The sequence below is a fragment of the Apteryx mantelli genome, chromosome 3 (assembly GCF_036417845.1).
Source record: "Apteryx mantelli isolate bAptMan1 chromosome 3, bAptMan1.hap1, whole genome shotgun sequence".
Classification (NCBI taxonomy): Eukaryota; Metazoa; Chordata; class Aves; order Apterygiformes; family Apterygidae; genus Apteryx; species Apteryx mantelli.
Genome location: NC_089980.1, coordinates 62,731,997 through 62,755,842, shown reverse-complemented (window position 1 = coordinate 62,755,842; position 23,846 = coordinate 62,731,997). Strand labels below are relative to the sequence as shown.

The following is a 23,846-nucleotide window of genomic DNA, read 5'->3' as shown; positions in this document are numbered from 1 at the left end:
TTACAGCTGAACATCTATAGGCTCTGTCTTCCCACTCCTAAAGCACAACAAGCTGGGCTCTTCACTGTGGTGCAAGCATGAAGGGAATATTTACACTTTGCCTTGCTTGGCAGTAAATGTCCTGAGGATTTAATGCCATACATTACTGTTTCAAACAGTGGATTTGGCTATTATGTCAGCAACCTTTGCCCATTTCAGTGCACAAACAAAAGAAAGAGGAAATGATATAGAGAAGGTAAATGGATCAGTACTGTAGCTTGGACTACAACTCTTTTTTCTCTTTTCTTCCTTCTTTCCCCTCTCCCCTCATTTTTCTTCAGTCATTATGGTAAATGTGGCAAGAAGAGGAAACACCGGGACACCAGCTCTTATATTTGATCTCTGAAGGACAGCACTGGGCAAAGAACCCTGTTCCCATACTGGGAATTTATTTTTCCACATGCTACCACTTTAAAGTTTGCTGCAGAGTGTGGATTATACTCCATGTTCTTCTTCTGAGCATAAGGACATTCAAAATAAACATTGTATTTTTCTATAAATATGAAATAAATTTTTTCTGAGTATGATGTTTGCAGGAAGGGAATGCTCTGTGATTCTTGTTAAGAGCAGAACAGCTTTAAAAAGATGCACTTTCCAGCTCAGTGAGCAATTATTTATGTCATTATATATTTGAGTTCTTTGTTTATTAGTATATAATTTTAGTATATACCTCTGGTGGGGAGAGCTGGAAAGGGTGCTGATTGTTTAAGATTTTGATGATTTGGGGAAGAGTGGATGAGTATTTGAGCCCTTTCTTCTTTGCCCTTGAAAAACCTGGACAAACAGAACAGCTGATGGATCAGTAAGAAGGATGTTAATTATGGAGGTACCAAGGTGTTGTTTCTCAGGTCGGGAGGGATGGGAATTCATAGGCACACCCTGAGAGACCCTCGCACTGGTCTTGCCCTCTCCCCCAGCAAGCCTCTGCAACAAAAGCTTTCCATTCCTCCCTGTTCAAGGGCTTTCTCAAATGTGGTAGCATTCCACCTCTTCTTCTTGCCCGGGCTTTATGTAGGTTTCCTATCCTACAGATGGCATGAGCTCTGAGTGTCATGTTATCCCACTGCCCATCAGTCCTTCACCCCATTTCTGGGGTTTGTGTATTTTCCCATTCCCCTCTCCCCAGGCTGGAGTCCCCCAGTCTTTCATAGGGGAAGAGCTTCTCCCTGCTCTCCCCTGTCGGATGCCCTTTTTAACCCTCTCAAGAGAGAGACATGCTAATTTTCCCCCTCTAACATATTCTCTCTGCCCATCCCTACAAACCAGTTCCCTCACCCTGACTCCCTCCTCTATGAAGGTCACCCCCCAAATCCTCTCTTCTCCCTGTTCTTATTTGTCATCTTTCTGCCTTATAGATAAGTTGTTTGGGATGTTTACTGGTTAAGTTTTCTTGGGAAGATGAGCAGGGCTGAGACCTTTGGTTATACAGGGAAGTGTTAGCTGGACCCAGTTGTCTGACAGATGAACGACAGCGGAAGTGTTTGGATCTGTGCCTCTGCAATCAGATAGCAGGGGCACACAGTCTTCCCTTTCAGCTGTACAAATTTCTTCAACAAGTGTTGGATCCTGGCCACAGAAAGAAAATCCACTCTGTGAAATGAAGGGATCGAGAAGATGTGGTGTTCAAATGCTATCCTGTTACCAATGGAGAATCAAGGTGTGTGGGGGGAAAGGTCATTGAGCTGTTGTAAAGGGATTTATAAGCTCAGAGAATAACAAATTTGTTATAGGACCAAGTTTCGAAATTCATACCACAAATGAGTGATACTAACGTTATGATCTGTGCAGCTTAATGACCACTGCTCCAGTCAAACCTTCTTAAGAGTGCACAGTTTCCTTCCTGCCCAAGGGGATTTCCTACAGTGTCCCCTTTTCTCACTGCAGCATGATGAGGAGTATGCTATGTGTCTCAACAGCTCCCAGCTCTCCTTGCCTTCTCCCAACAGCTGCCCATACCACCAGTTCTGCTAGAGGAAAACAGGACCTTTGTTAGTAATGTAACGCTTGCATACTTTGAACAGTTAGAAATACAAAGCTGTCTTTCAAGGCTGTTTCTAATTAACTCTGAGGATAGGATATTCAAAATAGGATACTTAGGATGGGATAGGATGCTTAGCAAAAGTCACTGGTGACCACAAGAAATGAAACTAAATGAGCATCTCAAAATATATCTAGCTAATTGGTGATATCTAGGACATGATCTGAATGTGGAGCCCCCATTGGAGAGAGAAAACTACTCCTACGCCAACATGGTCTTCTGCAGACCACCGTAAACGCCATCTGGGCCATCTGGTGGAGAGCCAGCTCTGAACTGGAAGTCATGGTGTTGCATTAGCCTTGCACTGGCCTGAGCAAACCTGCTCCTGGTCCATCAGCACAGGGTGGGAGCTCAGCCCTGCCTGCCTGGCACCCAGCCAGCCCGGGTGGCATCTTGCCCTTGTTGGGAAGGCACAGCCCTCAGAGACCCTCCCTGTTCCTTTTAATGCTTCTTCTTCGTGAATTCTAATTTAAAAACTGAAGCAGTCTGAGAAGGACTGTGGAAATCATTGAATGCTCTGGCTTGCCAAAGAAGGGCTAATACTGTTTGCCAGCTGTTGCTGTCTGTTGATGACTGAATTGTGCTTGAGAAGTCAGAGACATGAAGGCTTGCTTCTGGCTTTTCAGGCTGTGATTTGTTTGGAATAGCATTGTATGTTGTACAGAGCAATATATTTTATATGAGCAATATATTTTAGTATGTAAAATGGCTAGGAATGTTGTCAGAAATTTAAATGTATTTTTATTATAAAAATGTGTTATGTAAAGGACATCAGGAAAAAGCATGTGCGTGTGTTCTGACTTTTAATATTATAGTACTTACTAATATCATAACAGGTGTAACTTCAGGTGGAGTTTGTATTTGAACCTGTGCTAACTCTTACCCATGAATAGATGGATTTTATAAGACTGAATATCTTCCTGTCTCTGTGAGAATATCGGTTGCCTCAGTTGCAGTGAATTGGGTAATAACCGGTTAGCGTGACCAGAGTTTTGGCAATGATGTGGTTACACTGCTGTGGGTGAGAGAGGAAAAATGTGGTGGAAGCAGAAGGAGAGCATAAGTGAGGGAGCAAGAGTTTACATGTGAACAGCTTTACAGATCAAAGACAAAGCTGCAACAATGTGTTTCTGTTGTCAGAGATGTACTATGTTGATTTCTTGACTGACTTAATGATCAAAATTAATAGATACAGAAAATATCCAGGAGGGTATTTGTGCTCACTGAATCCCTTGTGACCACAGAGGTAAGTGGGGAACGCTTTACTGGAACTTTTCCCTGACATTATTGCTTATCCTGAAATCAGACTCCAGGTGTAGTAGCTGCAAAAATCATCCTGTCACCTATTTCTTCTTTATAGCTCTCAGACTGCCATTATAGTCCATAGGAGAAAAAGAACTTCTAGAATGCAACCCATCTGCTTTCTATGCATGTGCATTAAAAAAAAAAAGAAAAGAAATGAAAAGAAAACCTAGACTGAATGAAATGTGCTTTGACATGTGTAGGAGTGGACCTCTGCACTGCAAAAGTGGGCAGAATGAATCTCACTCTAGGAAATAGGTGAGTTTTGCAGAATACCCTAGCTTATGCTGGGAACGCAGGAAGGGCTCCACATGCAACGAGGAGTTTTTAGGAGCCTGCAGGACACTACCTTGATAATCTGAAAGGGGTGCAGGATGGGAGTGGGGAGTGCTCGCTCTGGCAAGTGTTAGCTAAACTTTCTCTGGCAAAGACCTACAAAGTGGGGGATAGCTTGGTAGCTGGGTGTCCATTTCAGCATGCTTGGCTGCCTTTTTAACCTCGTCTTCATTGAGGAAGGTTCTATCATCACAAGGTAGATGATGCTAAGGAGAGTGCTACGGAGATGGGGGAGGGACAGTCAGGTCGTTCTTTGGTTGTATTGACTTTCTGAAGACATAAATGTAGCATTTTCTTTTTGTTAAAATGGGAAGGAAATTTCTCTCATTCGAATCCATCTTCACATAATGAGAAAGAGTATCCTATAAAACTCCCAGTCGAGAACAGTGAAAGGGACTCTGTGTAAAGGTTAACAGTGAAGAGTGGCTATCTGAGTCTTGCTCACCTGATAGCAGTAAAAACCACATGGCAATTATTCTTGGGGATAGCAGCAAAAATGTATGAGTACATTTTTAGGGGACTAATAGGATTGTTATGTTAACAGCAGTACCTTATTGGACAACCAAAAATCAGTCCTGTTTACAACACGTTTTGGGAGGCAAACCTTTTGGACAACAAGAAATAACTGATAGAATAAAGAATGAATATCAAATGTAAAATGAAACATAAAATCCCCATGAAAGAAGTAAAGTAACATTCTGAAATGATTGATGGTTCAGAAATTTGGCGTTGTTTGGCACAGAGAAGAGGAAGGTTTTATTTTTCCCTAATGTGTATAACAGCACATGTACATTCAGCAGAAAAGCACTGAGTTTTGGGGGCGGTGGTCTTTTTTGGTCTTTTCCTTCAAACGTCATGAAGAAATTTGCCATTCTAGAACAACATAGAAGTATTTGTATTTTAAGAGTTGTTCTATGACCATAGCTTTCATTTATTATGACCACAGACACGTGTAAATCTTTTTCTTTTAGAGGTGAAAAATATACATGCAGAGGTTATGTAGGGAAACAAGACTGGTACTGTTGATGACAATTTTATAATATAATACATGCATTGTCAATACTTGCTGCAATGACTGACATCAGTTATTTCTCTGCCTTCACTATGGATTAATGTAAGGGTAATGCTATTTTCTATTCACTGTTTTGTATCATTGGTGCAACAGTTGTACTTTTGCTGACACACAGATTTCCATGACAATAAAAAATATGAAAATGCAAATCAAAGGCACTTGCTTCTTTTTTACATCCCGTGTATTTGATGCCATAGCAGATACATATAATAAAACTTGGCATGCATGAACGACATCCACAGTGAGATTCTTCTTTGTTTTAGATCATTAAGTTGGTAAGAAGGTCAGACACCTTGTAGAGAGTGAGCAGTAGTTCTCCTTCATTTGTTGGAGGCCCAACATCTTGGCAAATTCAACCTTAGAAGAAGTCATTCTAGAGCCTAATACAAGATTGAAATACAGATGTCCTGTTACAGATGGTATTGGGATTTTTGACGAGTATTTTAGAGGTTGGTAGGTTTATTGTCAAATACAGATAACCACTGAACATATTGGAAAAGGGTAACAAACCATCAGCTGAGTTTCTTGGCAAGGACTGTTAATTTATAGTGATTTAAAACGGATGATTATATTTATTTTACTTTGTTAGGAATGATTGTAGCTTTAATATTGCACTTGGAATCTTCTATTTCTAATGTGCATATGCTTTCCAGGAGAGGGCAGTCCATATCCAGGATCAGTAGTTTTCCATTATACTATTAATCCAAGGAATATAATTAGAAACTCTGACATAAACACCAGGTTTCATGGGTTGGGCACATCCAAGGCCCCAAGAGGTGACTCCGTGTTGGACAAATTTATCTTGGTCAAGGCAGACTAGAGGTCCTCCACTGTCTCCCTAAACAGAATAAGAAAGAACAGAATAACTCTCTCAGTAACAGTATAATATGCAAAGAGTGGTGTTCTCACAGGAGGCACAGAAATAGAAATACCTCTTACATGTGAGGTCTACACAAGTTTTATAAATTATCTGAGCTGTAGCCAGAGAACAGCTTTCTACACTTGGTGAACACTTTTGCAAACTCATCTTTTCTTGTCACTCAGGAATTACATTTATTTTTGAAGTAAGGGGATTTGGTGAGAGGGAATCTGACCACCCTTAGTAATTGTTAAACTGCACTTCCTCCTTCAGTCTTTCTTTGAGGTCTTTATGGCTTCCTATTTTTATTAGATGATCCAAGACAAACCAAAGGCACACGTTCAAACCATATTCTTGAGTGCACATCCCTCCACGGCCTGCTTGCCCATCACAGTACTTGCATACAGGGAGCTGTGCTGCTGAGGCAGGTCAGCACTTGCTTTCAGACTTCTTTACAGTCATTTCTAGCTTTTCAGGGAGGAAAGTTTCCAGCTTGATTCAGTAGGTTAAGAGCATTTCTAAACCCTTTCATTTATTTAAAGAAACTGAAGAACTGAATTTAAAAATCTAGACTTCTGGAGAGAGCCTTCATACTCTGCTTGTTGGACATTATGGACAATTGCCAACACTACCCTTCCTTTTCAACAAAAGGAAAGTCTAGCATGTAGTTGCCTCACATGGAGTGATTTTAAGAGACACTGACACCTGGAAATAAGCAGTTCCTCTGGCTCTTGGTATGTCTGCATGGCAGATCGCAGTGTATTGTTACTCGATCCTTAGCTGAGATGACTCAGATTGTTGACTGAGATAGCTTGGATATTGGAGGTAGTCTAGCTGAGACAAGCAAAGCGGTCTGGGAGAAACAAACCATTAATCATTCTAAGCTAGTTCTCATACCCCTAGCTCAGGTAGCCATGTACTACATGCACTTAGTAGTTCACTTACCTGAAAAATTACCTTTGCCACTTTGTAACAGCAGGCAAGGGAGCAAGGGAAGAGCAGAATCCATGTGCATTTTTCAGCTCTTAGGCCATGTGGTGTGGCACCATCCTGAGGCTAATTCTGAGCCTCTAAAGCCCAGAAAGCAGAGCACTATTTGATTTGAATGTGCTTACAACCAACTTTGATGCCCACAGACTTTCTTACCTGGCAGCTATCTGTGCCTCCATGAATATTCCCAGCACAGAGCTCATGTTTTTTGACTCTTCCATTCAGAAATTCAGGGCGATTGCATATTTTATTCTCAATTACAGGGAAACCAGTTTCTTTTAAGTAGCCATCTCCACCAGTCCCTTTGCAAATAAAAAACAAACAAAACAAGATAAATGACAAGGATAAATGAGCATCATTACAGAGCAAACCACGATAGGGATAAGCAGTAACATAGTGCCACAGTCTTTATGCACTATGCATGAGCTTGCTGCACATAACATGAAGTGATACAAATATTAGTAGGCTTTATCATTACTATGGTACCTATCACTCTCTACCCAACACCAAAATCCACATTGCACTGATTGCCCCCCATCCTGCAGTACATCCTTATGGATCTGGTGCCCAATGATATTTGTGGGAGTTGTTCCCAAGCCATTTTATTTCTCTGTATCTGAATTTTCCTATCTGTAGAAGAGGGGAGGTAGGAAGTAAACAGAAAGTGAAAAATGGCATGAAGGTCACAAGTAAGGAGGCAGAGAAGGTACTGATGCTCTGCTCAGTCAAGGCACTGTGGGAGGTTTTAAAAATGAAGGTGTGATTACATTTGAGTGAGATCTGGACCAATCTATCTGGGAGAAAAATCACTCAAAATGATGAGCAAACTCACCTTCATGTGATTAGGAAATAGCCTAGAAAAACTTTCCTTTTGTTTACTTAAATGCTCACTTTGGGGAAAAGCGGAGTGGACTGAAATATAAGAACTAGTAGAATCTTAGGTTTGATTCTCCTCTTTCTGTATGGGTTTAAGGAGTTTAAGTTTACATAACTCTGAGTGAGAGGAGAATCTAAACCAGATAGAGGCAATGGAAAGAAAGACAGTACCTGGTGAATTTTGATAAAATACTCATGCAAGCTTGTTCGGTTTTTTTTCTGACTTGGAGAGCATTCAGTTTGGATACAAGTATATACTGTACTCTTCTAAGAACATGGAGCTTTCAGATGTGTTAATGCTGTCTCACCTTTCGTATCCCCCCAGCCAGTCACATAGCACTCCTCTCTTCCTCCTAACACGGTATTTTCTCTAGGCAAACAAACAGGGATTACATGGTTGTTGATGACTGCTGGGCTGAAAGAAAACAAAACACTCATATAGGAAAAATCATTAGCATATTTATTCCTGATACTACCTTTAGGTTTCTGAAGATATTTTATACACAATCAGTCTTTTTTCTCTGAAATCCTGAGCTTCAGGTAAGGATGGGGGAAGTGAAACAACTCATTTTAAGGTGGAGCAGTCAGTTTGCCAGTGGGACTCTGAAATGACTTCAAGGAAATTGTATTACTGATGTAGCAGAACTTTTCCAATTCTGTGTTCCTGTCCAGGCTAGGGCAATGGGAGCTAGCAATGCTCAGCACCACTACAATTCAAACATCACAGGCTTTCTGGTGCAATCTTTTCTTTAAGCAAGTTTTTTTTCTGAAGTGCACTATACAGACGTATCCCTCTTGACTGTACAGCGCATTAGACAGAGTTTAAGACCAATGAAAATATATGCACGAAGGGCCATACTCGGTATTGCATCAAATATGCATGCTGTTTGGATGCACACTGGACAGATCTACTGGGAAAAGAAATGTCCCCACCCTAGACCCTAAAAAGGATGGGGTCACACCATTCTAACATGGCAGTTTTCACCTCTCATTACTTTATAAAGGTAAAAGTGTGTTGGGAAAGCCACAGAGTGAAAGTTCCTCTAGGCACAACCCCCCTCCTACTCTGCCACCCCCACCTTTCCTCACAGCAGCTGTCACTGCCAGATCGGGTAACTGTTCCTAGCTCTCCTCCTCTCCCAGATCAGCTCTTTCCCTTTCTGAAGCTCTGCAATTGAAACCTTGGTTTCCACCGGAGCTTCTGCAGAAAGGGAAGAAAGAGAAGCAAGGGGAGGGCTTGTTCTTAAATAGCTGATTAAACCCATTGGGTATAGGAACATACATTCATTTCCACAATGCCAGCACACACTGTTTGGTCAAAATACAGACAAACCCACTTGTCACATCAGAACAGAGGAACACTCAGGTGAAATGGTACCTGCTCAATTTCAGCAGAGCGATGTCTACCCCATGTGGCTCCTTGAACAATTTCTCAACGTCTCGTTTTTGCACTGATGACTCTAATGCTCTTTCTCTGTGTAATCCAAGGAATACTTTGTATGAAGATGGCCGTGATGACCTATTGGAAATGATTGCACATGGTGAGCAGATAAACACACACCCAGGATGCAGCCCACTTATGATGTTGCTGGCCACCTTGTTACGTCAAAATCAGAAAAACAATGCCAGCTTTGGCATAAACTTAATTCCTTAATCTCTTATTACCTGCACATGAAATCAAGGCTTGCCATGCATATCAGTTGGCAAAAGTTAACACTGTCACCCATTTTTTTTTTCAATCAAAATTCTGCTTTAATGAATGATGAATAGACTTGGCTCAACCCTAAACTTTTTGAGAGGCAAGAGGTGGTTCAGGTTGGTTATTGGGCCCATTTTGTTTCTCCTCTGATTTTTCTATATCATGTAAGAAAATGTTGTTGCAGGTTATGACAGATACTTACTTTTCTAAACAATGAGCGGCAGTAAGAACCCACTGTGGGTCTATGAGAGTGCCCCCACAAAAATGTAGGCCGAAACTGCAATACAGCAGAAAGACATGAAAAAGGCATAAGTTTAAGTCTGAGTTAATTCTATTGCACTGCAATTCATGATGTAGACTATCATCCTTCTAAAATAAAGATCTTTACAATCTAAAGACATTATTCTCCTTTTTTTTAAAGAATCAAACATTTTGTTTTCCTTTGGCAGTATTTCTTACAATGAGTGTAAGTTGTGCGGACATCTTTAGAAGGTCTTTTATGAAAACAGCTAGATCTCTTTTTTGATTAACCAGTATTTCTGTTACTGGAAAACATTACATGCAGTGATATATTCATTTCTAGAGATCATGGCTTTTATTTAGCTCTGACCACAGTCACACAGCTTTGGAATTAGACTAGATTCTTAGTTTTGCTATCAACTTAGCCATTAGGATCAAATGCTTAGGTGGAAGGGCCGATCAAGATGTCTACTAGCCATACTTTAAACTGTTATTTCTACTTGTAGGATACTGATTCTGCTGCAGGATATAGTGTCAGTTTTAAATTCATTCTGCATTTTATTGAGATAACAACAATTTTCACATTAGCAATTGTGTCTATTCTACAGGTATTTATCACAAAACTGAAGCATTTCTGATTATATGAATGACGTTCTTTAAGATTATCACAGAATAACATAACATAAACTTAATAATGTTTATTTTCAAGTTTTAGTTTAAAGATATTTAAGCCTTGTGTTAGTTTTAAGCTAAAAGCAAGATTCCCATTAGAACGTTGCAACTACATACTATAACATGCTAGAAGACATAAGGTCTATATTGTTTCCTGGTTCCTTGATTGTAAAGTCTAATGTAGTGTGGAATAGCTGTACCTTGTTCGGAGGCTGATTTGCCAGGGCCAGGAGTGTGGATGTGAAATACACCCAGCAACAATCCTTTGAGCACACAGCTTTGGTCTGAACTTGGATTTTCCACACTCATACTGAGCAGGAGCTGTAGAATAAAAAAGAAATCACTACGAACAACTTCAAAGTATTTGTTATACCACTCACTGTACTCAAAAAACTCTGAAGTGAACCTGTTACATTTATCTCTTGGACTTTTGATTCCCTGTGCAGACAATTATACACCATAAACCACCTATATGTTGTTAGGTTACCTTCATCTGGAACTCTTAAAATTGTCAGTATCTAGTATATTACTTTCAGTATAATGCCTGGCAAAAATTTTTCAAGTACATTTTTCATTTGTATATCAGGGGGCAGGAAATTACACATGAATAGAACTACAATGTAATAGAAGAAAGGAGGGGAACGGAGAAAGACACAGACAGACAGACAGACAGAAAGAAAGAAATTCTCCTAACATCTTCTTTAGAGGTACTCTTAGAGATGACAGCAAGGTAAAAGCTGCACTACCAGCTGTATTTATACTTAGCTCAGTGATATGGTAAGTGCAATTCAATCACAGTCTCTGAATAACAAAATTTTGTCCAGCCTTCTAGCACTTCAGATGTCTCCAAACTCTTCAAAATGGGTTGCTTTTGTTTAGTCATGGGAAACTGACTTTTAATAACATGGCATGGAGAATTTGTTGGTGCCAACAAAAGACACTAATGAAGTTAAAGGCAAAAGCCATGTTTCCTCTTCTCTTTAACTGAGCAGCTGAAAAAAAGTGCTAGTTTTAGAGAGAATTTGGATCTACAAAGTGAAGACTGTAATTATGTGAAAATGTCATTTTTTTTCCCCTAAGAGACCCAGCCCAATACTTTCAAGGCAGCAGTAATTTTACAGGTACAGTATGTGTATGTTATGAAACATCCTTCCTTTTCTTGCTTGCTCCATTTTGGGCTTTTGATCAGAGATACTGAAATGTACGCTGCTTCTCACAGGAACAACTGAGAGGATACAGTGGCAATAAAGACACCCTTCTTTTGGTGGGAACCACCTCTCTTCCTGGCATAGCCTTTGTTATTGCTGGCTGTGAAGGCAAAACACTGCAAAACACTGTCATTGTCTGTTTTGCCATACTGCCTCAGAGTACTGAACTGTTTTACTGCTAGTAGCAAAGACAAGGGAATATGGTTAAATATCCAGGGCCAGACGCACTTCCCACCCATCAGATATGCCACAATACCAGAGAAGGGAAAATCTGTTTTTACATCCAGGACAGAATCAGAACTGCATCAGCAGATTTTTTTCTGAATTTTGTTTGAATAAGAGCATCTCTTGTTCAGCCTGGTCACAAACATCATATGACTTAGTTATGCCAGGTGACCAAGCAGGAGGAGGGGCAAATTCTGTAGTAATAGCCTCATTTTGAAACACATGGCAAAACTCCCATGAACTTCAGTGGGCTCCAGGTAAATCTTGTGCTGCTTTTGGGGATTCCAAGGAACAAGCACCATTCCTAAGACTTTAGACAAGGATTTTGAGCATCATTTCCCTGAACCTTAATTTCCAATCTAAAGCTATTGCACTCTCTTAGATCAGTCTCAGATTAATCTGTGAATGTTTTCCAGTGTTCATACAAGCTTATAAGAAAGGGAGACACTAGTCTTTAAAGGAATAATTACGGCACTTGGGAATGTCACAGTACTCCCAGGCTTTTCTTGGGTCTGTTGTATAGCACCAAGGTCCATTCACGTCTCCATCAGGATTCCTGCAATACTGTAACAAAGAATGAAGACACCAGCTATTAACAGAGGGACAAAGAAAGAAGTCTATCAATGCATATTTCAAAATAATACCAAATTACATTTGGGAAATAGTTTTTTCACTTTCTTACTGATGAGCGATTCCTAATTTTTTTTTAGCAAAAATTGTGGTTTCATTTTTCTATTCCCTTTATGAATTTAGAAAAAGGTCATAAAAATGAAACTTGTACAACTGTCTTCAGCCAGCAAAATCCACTGGGGCAAGCTTGGCCCTCTAAGCTCTCAGGAAGTAGAAGAGCTTGACATAGGACAGGGTTTTCTAAAGCACTAAGTTGTCTATTCATGCTTCTACTGCAGTTAGTAGGAACGGTAGGGTCAGCCCTGAGGTCTTTTCACACCCCATCTGCTTGAGTGACTGTGCAGCAAGTGGGTGTTGTGTAAGCTGCTCTTGCACAATTGGATGATGCCTATCTGACCCAGAGGCACAGATGAACTCTTCATTTCATCCTGATGTAGGGTGTCTGGCTAGCTGAATTACTCTCTGTGTTTTACTGGCCATACTGACCGATCTCCATTCAGCATAGACTCCTCACACAACTGCAAGCACTCAGATGTAGGCATGTGAGTTTAGACATCTTCATCTCAAACTGAGTCTCACTATCTGTGTGTGCTTATCAACCACTCTAAAACACAGCAAGCAAGACCACTTGGCCCTGCAGCAGAACTTCTAACACAATTCTGCTCTTCCGGAGCATCATCTTCACCCTCTCTCTCCTGCCCAGACCTAGTGTTCAGTAATGCAGAGAGGAGAAAAGAAGGAGCACGGGCAGAGAACTGTCTGCCACATTGTCCACAGGAGTTATCCGGGAGAGTACAAAACAGTCTGAACTGCTGGACTCTGAATTCCCCTTCTCAGTCTCCTTTCTATTTTAGAAATGCTACTAGATATTTTTGTAGCTCCCTTCCTTACTCTGAAACATATCTGATGTTTTAGGAAAAAGGAGGAGATCTTTACTTCAATTCCACAAGAGTCCTTATTATTTGCTCTATGCAAGAACCAAAAAGTTATGGCAAGCAGCTTTTTCAGAGAGAGTTTCCCCAATTTGGTCCAGAATTCAGTACAGGCTATGTGATGCCATCAGATGATTGGTTAGAGCAAGCTCCAAAATTGTGCACCTGGAGAAGAAATAGTTCAAACTGGCAACATCAGATAAGCTCTTCATGTCATATACACAGCTTGCCACAAACCAGGCAAGTATTGTGTAGGCGATGTTACAAGTCCTAGCAGCTATTGGCTGGGAACAGGAGAGCTAGTAACTGATAGATATGTTAGGACTAGAGAGGAGGTGGAGCATGAGTTGCAGAAGGAGTTAGAAACATGTATATCCTTGTGGGGTGGGCTATGACAGAAATTGTAGGGGTACGTGGGAGAACGGTATTAATAGAGAATGAGGGTTTCAGTCATTCAAGTACATGTCTCAAGGAACTTGTACTGAATATTGGATCCCTCACCATCTCAACCAGCACAGATGCCACAGGAATCTATGATCCCCAGTTCCTCCTTCCAGCAGAAATCTCTCCAGAGGCAGAGATACTGCCCACAAACCAGAATGGGCTGCAGAAGCATTTGACAGACCTGCTGGACCTCTGTGTCTCACAAAAGTATAGACTGCTTACATCAACAAGAGCTAGCATGGTCAGGTTCTTGGACTGAACTGAGGAGAAGAAATTAATTTACAAAGACCCATTACGAAATGTTTGTTGAGGGCTCATGAAGAATAGAGAAAATGCTCAGTGGCAGTAAGTATTACACAAATAGCTGTTTACATTTTTATCCAGGTCTGCTTCTGGATGAGTCACGGGAGTGAAATAGTCATGGCTATGAGGCGTCTGAGAACTCCATGCTTGGCAAGTCCTGCCCCTTCCAGTTTTTGCTACTGTGCCACGATAATCTTTACCATTACCATTTATACAGTCTGCAAAGAAAGAGGAAAAGGAAACAATTGTTAGCTGTGAGCCATTGGGTCACATACTTGATGGTGATGAAGCAGAAATAAGATAGAGTAATTACTTCTAGGATCAACGTATCCTATATTGTATTATATACAAAGAAAGAAGGCTAGGACAGTGTTAATGATGGCTAACAATCACATTTTAATTTTCTTTTATTTTCAAGGTTTTCTTCACAATCATGAAGGTCAGAAATCAAAGCAAGCTTAGATTCAGTTGACCCCTTGTGACTTCAGAAGCCAGCACCACGAAGACCATTTTTTATAAAGTCTTTTTCTTATGGACACTGTCACCTGCCCACCACCACTTTTCACATTATGTAAATAGCAGTCATACACATTCAGCCAGAATTATTAGTTTTTTAACTAGCAGAACATGACGGATTAAAAAATGAAAACTGCAGCAAACTAAACATCTACTGTATAACAAAATTGCATCTGAACTGAATTCAGAAAGCCAGCTCTCCTCCGGTGGGAAACAGAGCCCTGGAAAGGTGAAGGCACGACACAGGAAAAGACATCCTCAGAACAGTTGCTAGCAAAATACAATTACTCCTATATTAGTTGTCATTGCTATTAGCCCTCCCACAGTAGTGTGGAGGCTACCAACCATCTGTTTCCTTGAGTTTCCAATGTTGCAGGATGTAATAGATAAAAGATGTCGTATCCATCCAAAATTGAATACAGAAATCCTGCTATAAAATTCTGCAAGACAGTTCAGAAAATTAAGAGGGTGAATATAGTCTTATATGAAATTGTATAATTATTTAGAGTTCTCTGTTTTTCATCCTCATTAAATTCTATGTGACTTTTCCACCAAAAATACATCTTGCTAGTTACCGGCATTCCTGGGGGAAGTGGGAAGTATTCATACCAGGGTTTGGTTCCAGTGTTGTCTGAGGAGGTTTTGGTAAATTTGCTTGCACAGGATCATCACACCTCTTCAGGTTGCAGTACTCCCATCTCACACTGGGGTCAGTGGTGTAACACCATGGGCGGCTATCGGCATCTGGGTTTCTGCAATAATTCTGCCTCAGGTCCCTACAAATTTAAGCATATTGCATTCCCATCCATGCCAAAGCTCTGAGAAGAACTTGAAAAAACATTTTAGAAAATAGGTGAGGTACAGAGGTAGTATATACTATTTTTTTCAGGTATCACAGAAAACCTTTTTCTACCAGCAAAAAAATCAAGTAACATTTGCAGAATATTTAATTATGCAAATACATATTCACTGATTAATGCTTATAATAGTAATACTGTTTCCAAATATAGATGATAAATGTTCATAAATACAAATATATAGCATTCTTTTTACATACTCAAAGAGATTAATAACTTTTAAGAGAAATTTTTTTTTGTATTTTGGAATAAATAAATACTAAATATTAGACTTAAGAAAATAACCCATCCTTTCCTCAGACTCTACAAAACTGCAAACTTGCAAGCAAAGACTTATACTCATCAATAAACTCAAGAGTAGAAATAGTTCAAATAAGTATAAGGGAAAGTTTATGATAACTCTCAACCCTTTTCAAAAAGTAATGTAAAAATACAGTATTAAATAACACTTAGTCTAAAACATAACAGTTACAGCGGTGGTCTGTTTTAAAGCTGAGACTCATAGAAAATGTTTCCATATTTAAAAAAATGATGAAAGGAATAATTTTTATTGACTAGACCCCCTTCCCAACTATAAAATCATTATTGTGTAAAGATGCTGCAAATAAAAATGAGTCCATTAAGGGTCATTGTTCAGTGAAACACAGAAATGTAAAATAAACATACGCATTTGGGAATTGTTCTGCCGTTTTATTGTGACGATGTGGTAACATTGAGTTCCAGGCTTGACATTTCTTTCCTGTGATAGTAAAAGAAGTTGTGCCACGATAATTCACGCCATTGCCTCGATAGCACTCCTCAGTAATTTGAGCCTGCTCAGGCACATCAACAGCTGTAGTGAATAACAGAAATCAGTCCCTTGCATCTTAATACTTTGATATTTATACATGAGCATAGAAAAACCGACAGAAAATAAAAAGCCAGAGCAATTCTGACTGCCACAGGATGCTCTCTGTAACAAATCTTACTCAGACTATAGATCAAAAGGAAGATGTCCAAAAACGTTTGTGAGAATGTCATGGATTGCTTTCATATACGAGATTCTATTCATTAAAAGCACTTGTACATCAATTTTACTATCATGCATACAGATTTATTTCACCTAAAGATCCAGAAACTTTCACACTTGGATCTAAATTTCTCCAGAGTAGGGAATGCCTGTGGTTTTGCCATAGATGCATGTGTGGAGTAAGCTTGCCTTGTGTAAGGAGAACTTTCTTTTGATTACTTTTTATGGAGCCTTGGTTCATTGCCCTTAAATTATCCCAGGTTTTGCTTTGAATTGAATTTTTCAGGAAGTGGCATATGAGCTAATTATCTTCTGCATGGAGCATTTAAAAATTTGGAGGTGGAGGGAAACATCACTTGGCAAAAGGAAAAGATCTGTGTCACTGTAATTTTTCCTAAGCTGGGTCTGTAGGTGATTTACACTTTCTCTGCACTTTTCCACCAGACTGAAAGTACCAGTCTGGCTCCACAGCAGGCCCAGGAGTTCAACTGATAAATAACAATAATGAGAGGGACAGCAATAATACAACTGATCAAAGAGTCACCTGATGTTTTTCAAAACAAAAACTGAGGACGCCTAACTTCCATATTGCAGATGTCTCCTGTTGTTCTTACCAGGGGTCTCTGGCTCTGTCCCATCACAGGAGGGTATGGTACAATATTCCCACCGAGCGGTTCTGTTGGTGGTGTAACACCATGGCATCTTCTCATTATCAGGGTTTCTACAATAGTTTTCCTCTAAGTTCCTGAAACAGAAACCCTAACTAAGAAAAGCATCTTATGGAAACTTGATAAAGATTATGAACAAGAGGGGAATGTACCTGGCTGCCCCGTTTACTGTTGTATTTACAAGCGAATAACTGCTGCTGTCATTTACTGATGATATGTAGTTGGTTCATAGATGAATAACTGCAATGTGCTGGTGTTTTGGATATGGAAAATCAGATACTTGCTAGACTGACAGATGTACTGAGAGATTGTACTTCATCTAGTACTTTGAGCCCAAAAGCAGCGTAGCAGAAACATAGGGTGAAAGAATCTAACCACAAGGGAAGATCATCATTATAACTTTCTTACTCCACATTGCTTCACCTGAACAAGAATACAGTAAAAGGATAAACTGAAGAGGGGGAAAGGCATTTAAGAAGAGCCTGAAAGCCATAAGAGGAGACACTAGTACTCAAGAATAAAGAAACAAATAAAAAGAAAAGTTAAAAAAAGGAAACTGAAAAGAAGGAGTGAAACAGGAATTATGCAAGCTGTTGTAATGTAAGAGCAGCAGAGCTGTTACTTCAACAGAGTTGGAGAAAGATGAAGTAACTCTGTGTCTTGGCACTTCTCATGGATGCTGAATAATGAAGAAGTTTGACTTACTTGCAGGGATAGTTTTCAGGAGTGCGACCATGTTTGTGAGGAGACTGAGCACTCCAGTGCTGACAGGTATTTCCCGATTCTGTAACAGATATCTTGCCTTGGTAGTCTTCTCCTCTTCCTGATAGACACTGACGCCCTGGTTTAGGAATTGGTGGGGGTGTAGCTATGCCAGAAAAAGGAACTGAAATTAAGTAGTGTCTTCAAGACATATAAGAAAAAACAAATTACTTTGACTTTTATAGTTAAATTGGAATTTCTTTGCAGGTAAGATATAAGGACTAAAATATTTGGAAAGTCTGAAATGTAGAGAAAATATCTAAACATATCTTCTTAACTCTTCTTACTCCCAGTTTAACATTTTCACAATCAGACTGCCAGAAGGGCATTTCCATCCACTTTTTTACAGCAGCCAGGAAACAACACAACCAAGTGCCCATCAGCCCATCAGAACAAAGCTGAAAAGTGAGCAAATGGCAATATTGTGAAGAAAACTGGGATGAAAGTGGTGGGCTCATCAGCAATAGATACAGGTTATAGGTACAGATATAAAAGAGATGTACTCTAGCTGGTGAGAGCTAGAGTCAGTGACGATGAGGCCTGGAGGAAAGTTCCAAGGAAAAGTATTGCAGCAAGGACAGGACTTGAGGGAAAAAGAAAATCTAAAATGGGAGAACTGAACTGGAAGAGCAGAACAAAGATCAGAAGATTTTTCAGGAAGAGTGATATGGTTTGGCATCAAATGAGGAGCACAGAAGAAAGATAAGAACCACTGAGACAGCTGGTCATGGAGCAACACACGGAGAAAGAGAGATGTGTTCCAGGCAAAACCACTAGAAATGCCTATGACAGAAACCTCTATCACCAAAAGAGCTACCAGAGGTTCATTTTAAGGTTTTTGTTTTTTCCTTTAAGATCAAGGTTAGCACAATCTTTTATTCTGTCTTTTATGTTTGGGGCCTTTTTTATTTGTTCTAGCTCTTTGCAAAATGGCCTCTCTGTGCCTAGATCTCTAAAAGGCAGACTCACTGCAGCGAGGAATGTCACAATATTCCCAGCGTTTAGTGGAGCTGGTAGTGAAACACCAGGGTCGAGGTTCGCCATCAGGATTACGGCAATAATTCATTTTCAGATCCTTCTCTGGGAAACTGAACAGAAAAAATTAAAAATAGAAGTCATTGATGACTGACTGTAATGATTAGCCTGTCTGTGGCAGAGTGGTCTTCCAGCCACCCTGACAACAAATCATTCAGCACCGAGTCTGACTCACTTTTCAGGGAGGTATCCGTGAGAGTGAGGTTTCTGGGAATCCCAGCGCTGGCACTCAATCCCAGATACTGTTGTTGCAATTACTCCGTGATAGTTTTCTCCACTGCAGTGCATGCACTCCACTGTATAAACAAGGCAGAATGAAGCCCCAAAAGACAGAAAATCACTATGGAACTGGGCCGTAAACATTCACATTGATCTCACCTGAACATCAAGAGTCTGAACAAAGTGCAGGGCTGAAGGACAAGCCTTCTTTGGCAAGTAAAAGCTTTTTTTCTCAGTAAGATGACTTTAACTAGTTGAATACATCTATAGTATTCTACTTAACAAAAAAAGACTATATTTTTAAAAGGAGCTAAATTATAAGTATTAAACTATAATTGAAAATCTGTGCCTTGATGCTAACATGTTTTTGACTTTTGCACTTACAACTGTCATTTGGTCCAATTTTAGGATGATGGTAAGAAAATAAACTAATATACCATCCTTTATCAAGGAAAAAACTTGTATAGCTATTTGGGATTTTTGGGGGTATCTTTCTTGTTTGTACTGAAAACCTCTGAAAAGTTCTAGGTTGAACTAAACTCAGGTTTGGAATAAATCCTCACTTAAAACCAAAAATAAGAATAAGTTCACATTCTTAAACACATCTTCCAAAAAGAGGGAAAAAAAGGTATATGTATCCTGACCTTCACACTCTGGAATGTTACAATAATCAAATCTGGTAGCAGGATCTGTTGTGTAACACCAGGGTCCCTTTAGATCTTTATCGGGATTTCTGCAGTAGTTTTCCTCCAACCCTGCATTGGGATGGTTTTCAGGTGTGTAACTGTAATAGAATTAAAATGGGATTAGACGATAAGGGAAATGTCCTGGCTGTTCAGCTGAGTTTGAACTCTATAAATGAAATCTCTGTCTGAGGACCATTTTGTAGATGTCATTCATTAGAAGTCTCCTTATTGCTACTGAGTGCCACTGGTGACAAGTTAGAAGTGTCATAGCTACAGATTTCAAGAAATTTATTGTCTCAAAGGCTAGTTATGTCTCTAATATTTGCATTTACACCAGTTGTTCAGCTTCCAGTAACTTTTGTTCAGCTGAGGTATTTTTTTAACACAGAGAAAAGTCTCTGTTTTCACGTGCAGGATGTTCCCTGGGAGATGCAGTGAGAGGATGTTCACTGAACATGTGAGAGCTCTCTGTAATCTGAATGTTATGTTATGTCAATAGGAGGTTACTAAGTAAACCCTGTTGGTTGTTGTTCATCAAATACCAGAAATACCGCCCTGTTAATAGTCCATGGGTTCACTGATAAAATGATGTACCTCTATCTCATCTGCCACATTTTATACCTTAAACCAGAGATGAAATTCTTGCCCCGGTGAGATTAATGAAAAAGTCTTATTTCACTTCAACAGAACCAGGTGCCTCCCTATCCAGTGTTTTGCTTGTTTAAGGACCAGCAAATTTAAACACAACATGGCAAAACTGACAGTGTCCCCTTTGATCATGTAATCTCAACTGCAGTTCTCTGAGTTATGAGTTAGATTAGAGAAAGATAAACATGGAAAAGTATTTCATAAGAAGAACTTGAACACCAAACAATTTGCCTATAAAATTACTTACTACATGCAAACTACTTAGAAAAAATTCAGAAAAATATATAAGCAAATATGAAAAGGCCATACTTTGGTTTATGGGGTACATTATCAGCCCACTTCTGGCATTGCACACCCTTCTGAGTTTTGGCTTCTGTTCCTCTGTAATCCACCCCATTTCCCTTCTTGCATTCTAGAAGATAAACTGAAATGATACACGTTTGATTAATCAGTATCATCATGTTTCTGTTGGAACTAAGTATATACAAAATCCATTTTCATGCTAATACGTTAAATACATTTGGCCATACTCTGGGTCTCTTATGTCCTTAGAAATAGAGAAGTGACATTGTAAAAACATGCTTGTTATCTGATGTCATTGTTGAATTCATTAGTATTGAAAAATTTATGCAAAAGCCCAAAGCTCCTAAATGAGAATTCTTAGAGAAACAGATGCAACAAAGCATGGCTATTTTTGATTTAAATCAAAATAGATTTTGATTTAAATCAGTAGATTTAAATATGTTTTTTATAGGCGCCATAACAAAATATAAAAACATTCTTTTTGTTGCCTCCAATGATATTATTATAATTATGCCTAGTAATTAAAATTAAGCCTTAAAATAGAGTTGTTCAAATGAAGAAGATAACAGTACAAAGTCAGAGATGCATACACACAGCATTTTACCAGTTTAAAAATTTAGTATTTTTAACTTGATCCCACTTGTTACCTTCGTATAAATACAGATGACAATGTTTCATTAAGGTTCACCTTGTCATGAATGAAATTTAATCAATTCACGATATTATGCTAAAACAATGACTCTTCACTGTACAAGATAATATTGATAGCTGGTTGAAGGTACATATTATATATACTTTGAGAGTTCTTAGCTTTTGGAACTTAATAGTGCCTCCACAAAAAAAAAGGAAAAGAAAGGGAGAAAGAATTAACAATGAAACTATGTCTTTATAGAAGTTAAGGGGAGTTCTTACTGCTGACCTAAGCCTGGATTTGTATAGCCTTGTATTGTAGTATTGTATATAGTATAGTATTGTATAGTATAGTATTGTATAGTATAGTATTGTATAGCCTTGAAAACATAAAATAATAACAAGATCTGAAAACTCTTCATGGTCACTTTTTCCTGGCTGGAGGAGGGAGCAACCATAATCGCATTGCAGCCTTTAAGATTGTCCTGGGAAGACTGAACAGCTGTCTTTCCCATCAAAGAGCTCATGGCTAAGACCGAGAGTAAGAATGCAAGGGTCAGCTCTGCCAAGGCAGAGCTGAAACAAATCAGATTTCCGCAAGTTACCTCAGATCTTAGATATCTGCGGTTTAGGAAGAGTCACTGCCTGGCAGTATGGCCTCTGGCTTTGAGAACTAATCAGCAGACTCATCTAATAGCTCCTTTGCCTAAAGTCGTGGGTTCACATCATGGTGCTCAGCAGCAATACTGGTTTCAAGTATTCCCAGCTTCCCACAGCTTCCTCTTTTCCCAGGGCTTCATCACATTGCTTTCACAGATGTATCTGCACAACTGTTGACAGGGTCATGCTGTTAACAAGATCTAGCTTGAAGGAAAACTTGAAAAAAGCCTCATGCTGTATTGCAAAACCGCAGCCTTAATCAAGCTATAGGGAACAAAATGTAAAATAGTGAGTAAGGAATGTCAAGCTTCCAAACCTAAAGCTGATGAAAACCAGCAGAACTTCAGACCCTTGTTCATGTGCCCTAACACAGATCACTTGTGCAAGTGTCAGTCTGTGCAGGACCCATCAGTACAAAACATGTATATAAAGAAATGAATATATCACAAAAAAGTATCTATTGCAAGGCTGGTCCACAGTGCAGGTTTATGCAGTTACAAATTCATCATCTCTGAGTCAAGAGTTCTGTCATCTTTGCTTACTTTTCAAACAGCCAGTAAAAGTTAAATGATAAAATCAGTTGTTGCTGTAGGCCCACAATCCAAACACACTGGCCATAAGATTCACAAAACTTTCTTAGTGTCATTGTCTATTGTGTTTAGTAGCAGAGGTAAGGAATCGTTTTTGTCAGTCCCTTATTCGGTCACTTAAGACAGGCTTCACCATTCTTTTTTTTTTCTTAAAAAATATAGATCAAATTGAAGAAATAACCTGATTTTACTTTTTTCAGAAACATTCAGAAACCTTTATTTCTCCCCTCCACTCAAAATTTCCCTATGCACAGCGCATATTTCAACGGCCATTTCCTCCCTTCTAGTGGCAATCTAGAAAGAAATCTCTCTTCTAGGTTGTGACAAACAGATCTATCTTGACAAAAGTGAAAAGAATTAATGCTTGAATCTGAAATTACTTCCAGATCTTCTGTAGGCTGATAGGTAGTTTAGATCTGTATTTCTAGGTCTATCTTTAGGACCACCTTTATTTCAATGTATATATGGGCAAATGTGCAGTTTACTGTAGAAATTTTAGCTGGAAGCCATTTGGATCCCTCAACAGTTTTGCAATAAATTAACATTAAAAACTCTGAATAAATGAACATTGAATCGGTCAAGTGCTGACTCTTTTTGTTTGCATAAACTTTTGACCGTTTATATAACCTTTAGGTTTCTTTCGGTCTGATGACAAATAACCAGCTTCGATCCCCAAACTCAACCCATGTCCACTTGGGTTAACTATTTACAAACAGGTATGTGGATAGCAATTTACAAATGCAATCTTTACTTCTTATTACTCTCTCTATAACACAGACAAGGTTAACCTTCTGTTATACCCACAATAGGATAAACAATTAAAAAAACCCTGATTTTTGTGCCAAATGGCATCCACTTCTTTGAAAGCAAAGATAAAAAGTAATTAGCTCTCAGATACTAATTGCTTCTGGTCAAAAAAAATAATGTTGGTTTCAGCAACAGTATTGCAAAAACATCTGAACATGTGATAGAAATTTCCTTGAAATATCAGGATAGTAGCAGCTGCTAGGAGCAATGAGTGATCTACCTAGGTAAATGCTACATTTTTTCTTGTGTTCTGTAATACAAGAAAATTAAATTGATGTTATCCTTAGAATGGATAAATGATTATTTTTTTCAGTTAAGACTCTCTGAAAATGAAAAGAGGAGTAACAGAGAAATCCTTTGACACACACACACAATAGCTAGCTAGCTAGCTAGCTAGATAGTCAGTCAGAACTCTATCATGCTTTGTACTGGAATCTTGGAAATGTCACCCAGCTGTAATCAAAAAGCTCATAACCAGAAGAGAAAACAGAACGATTGAAATGAACTTCATTTTTGATGCTCTCAATATTTAGGTCAATCTTTTGACTTCTGTAGGCGGATATGAGGACAATTTTTGGATATTTAGGTTCA

The 23,846-nt window shown here is 39.1% G+C and overlaps 2 protein-coding genes across 2 annotated transcripts in view; one reads left to right on the top strand and one right to left on the bottom strand.

The window, feature by feature from the left end:
* SLC22A3 (solute carrier family 22 member 3) overlaps positions 1–502 on the top strand; it is a 32,257-nt gene extending 31,755 nt beyond the window's left edge. The window contains exon 11 of the mRNA XM_013945430.2: positions 321–502. Coding sequence (XP_013800884.1) covers positions 321–378 — 58 coding nt within the window. The 3' untranslated portion in view covers positions 379–502. The remainder of the gene's footprint in view (positions 1–320) is intronic.
* A 2,690-nt stretch (positions 503–3,192) lies between these two features.
* Positions 3,193–23,846, bottom strand: part of LOC106486813 (plasminogen-like) — a 29,211-nt gene continuing 8,557 nt past the window's right edge. The window contains exons 4-19 of the mRNA XM_013945470.2: positions 20,575–20,689; positions 19,576–19,715; positions 18,888–19,008; positions 18,647–18,765; positions 17,621–17,783; positions 16,862–16,992; positions 15,905–16,070; positions 14,991–15,157; positions 13,935–14,083; positions 12,027–12,120; positions 10,324–10,444; positions 9,414–9,488; positions 8,891–9,031; positions 7,821–7,927; positions 6,793–6,938; positions 3,193–5,625 (exon numbers count right to left, since the gene is read on the bottom strand). Of these exons, the coding sequence (XP_013800924.1) occupies positions 5,464–5,625; positions 6,793–6,938; positions 7,821–7,927; positions 8,891–9,031; positions 9,414–9,488; positions 10,324–10,444; positions 12,027–12,120; positions 13,935–14,083; positions 14,991–15,157; positions 15,905–16,070; positions 16,862–16,992; positions 17,621–17,783; positions 18,647–18,765; positions 18,888–19,008; positions 19,576–19,715; positions 20,575–20,689 (2,117 nt within the window). The 3' untranslated portion in view covers positions 3,193–5,463. The remainder of the gene's footprint in view (positions 5,626–6,792; positions 6,939–7,820; positions 7,928–8,890; positions 9,032–9,413; positions 9,489–10,323; positions 10,445–12,026; positions 12,121–13,934; positions 14,084–14,990; positions 15,158–15,904; positions 16,071–16,861; positions 16,993–17,620; positions 17,784–18,646; positions 18,766–18,887; positions 19,009–19,575; positions 19,716–20,574; positions 20,690–23,846) is intronic.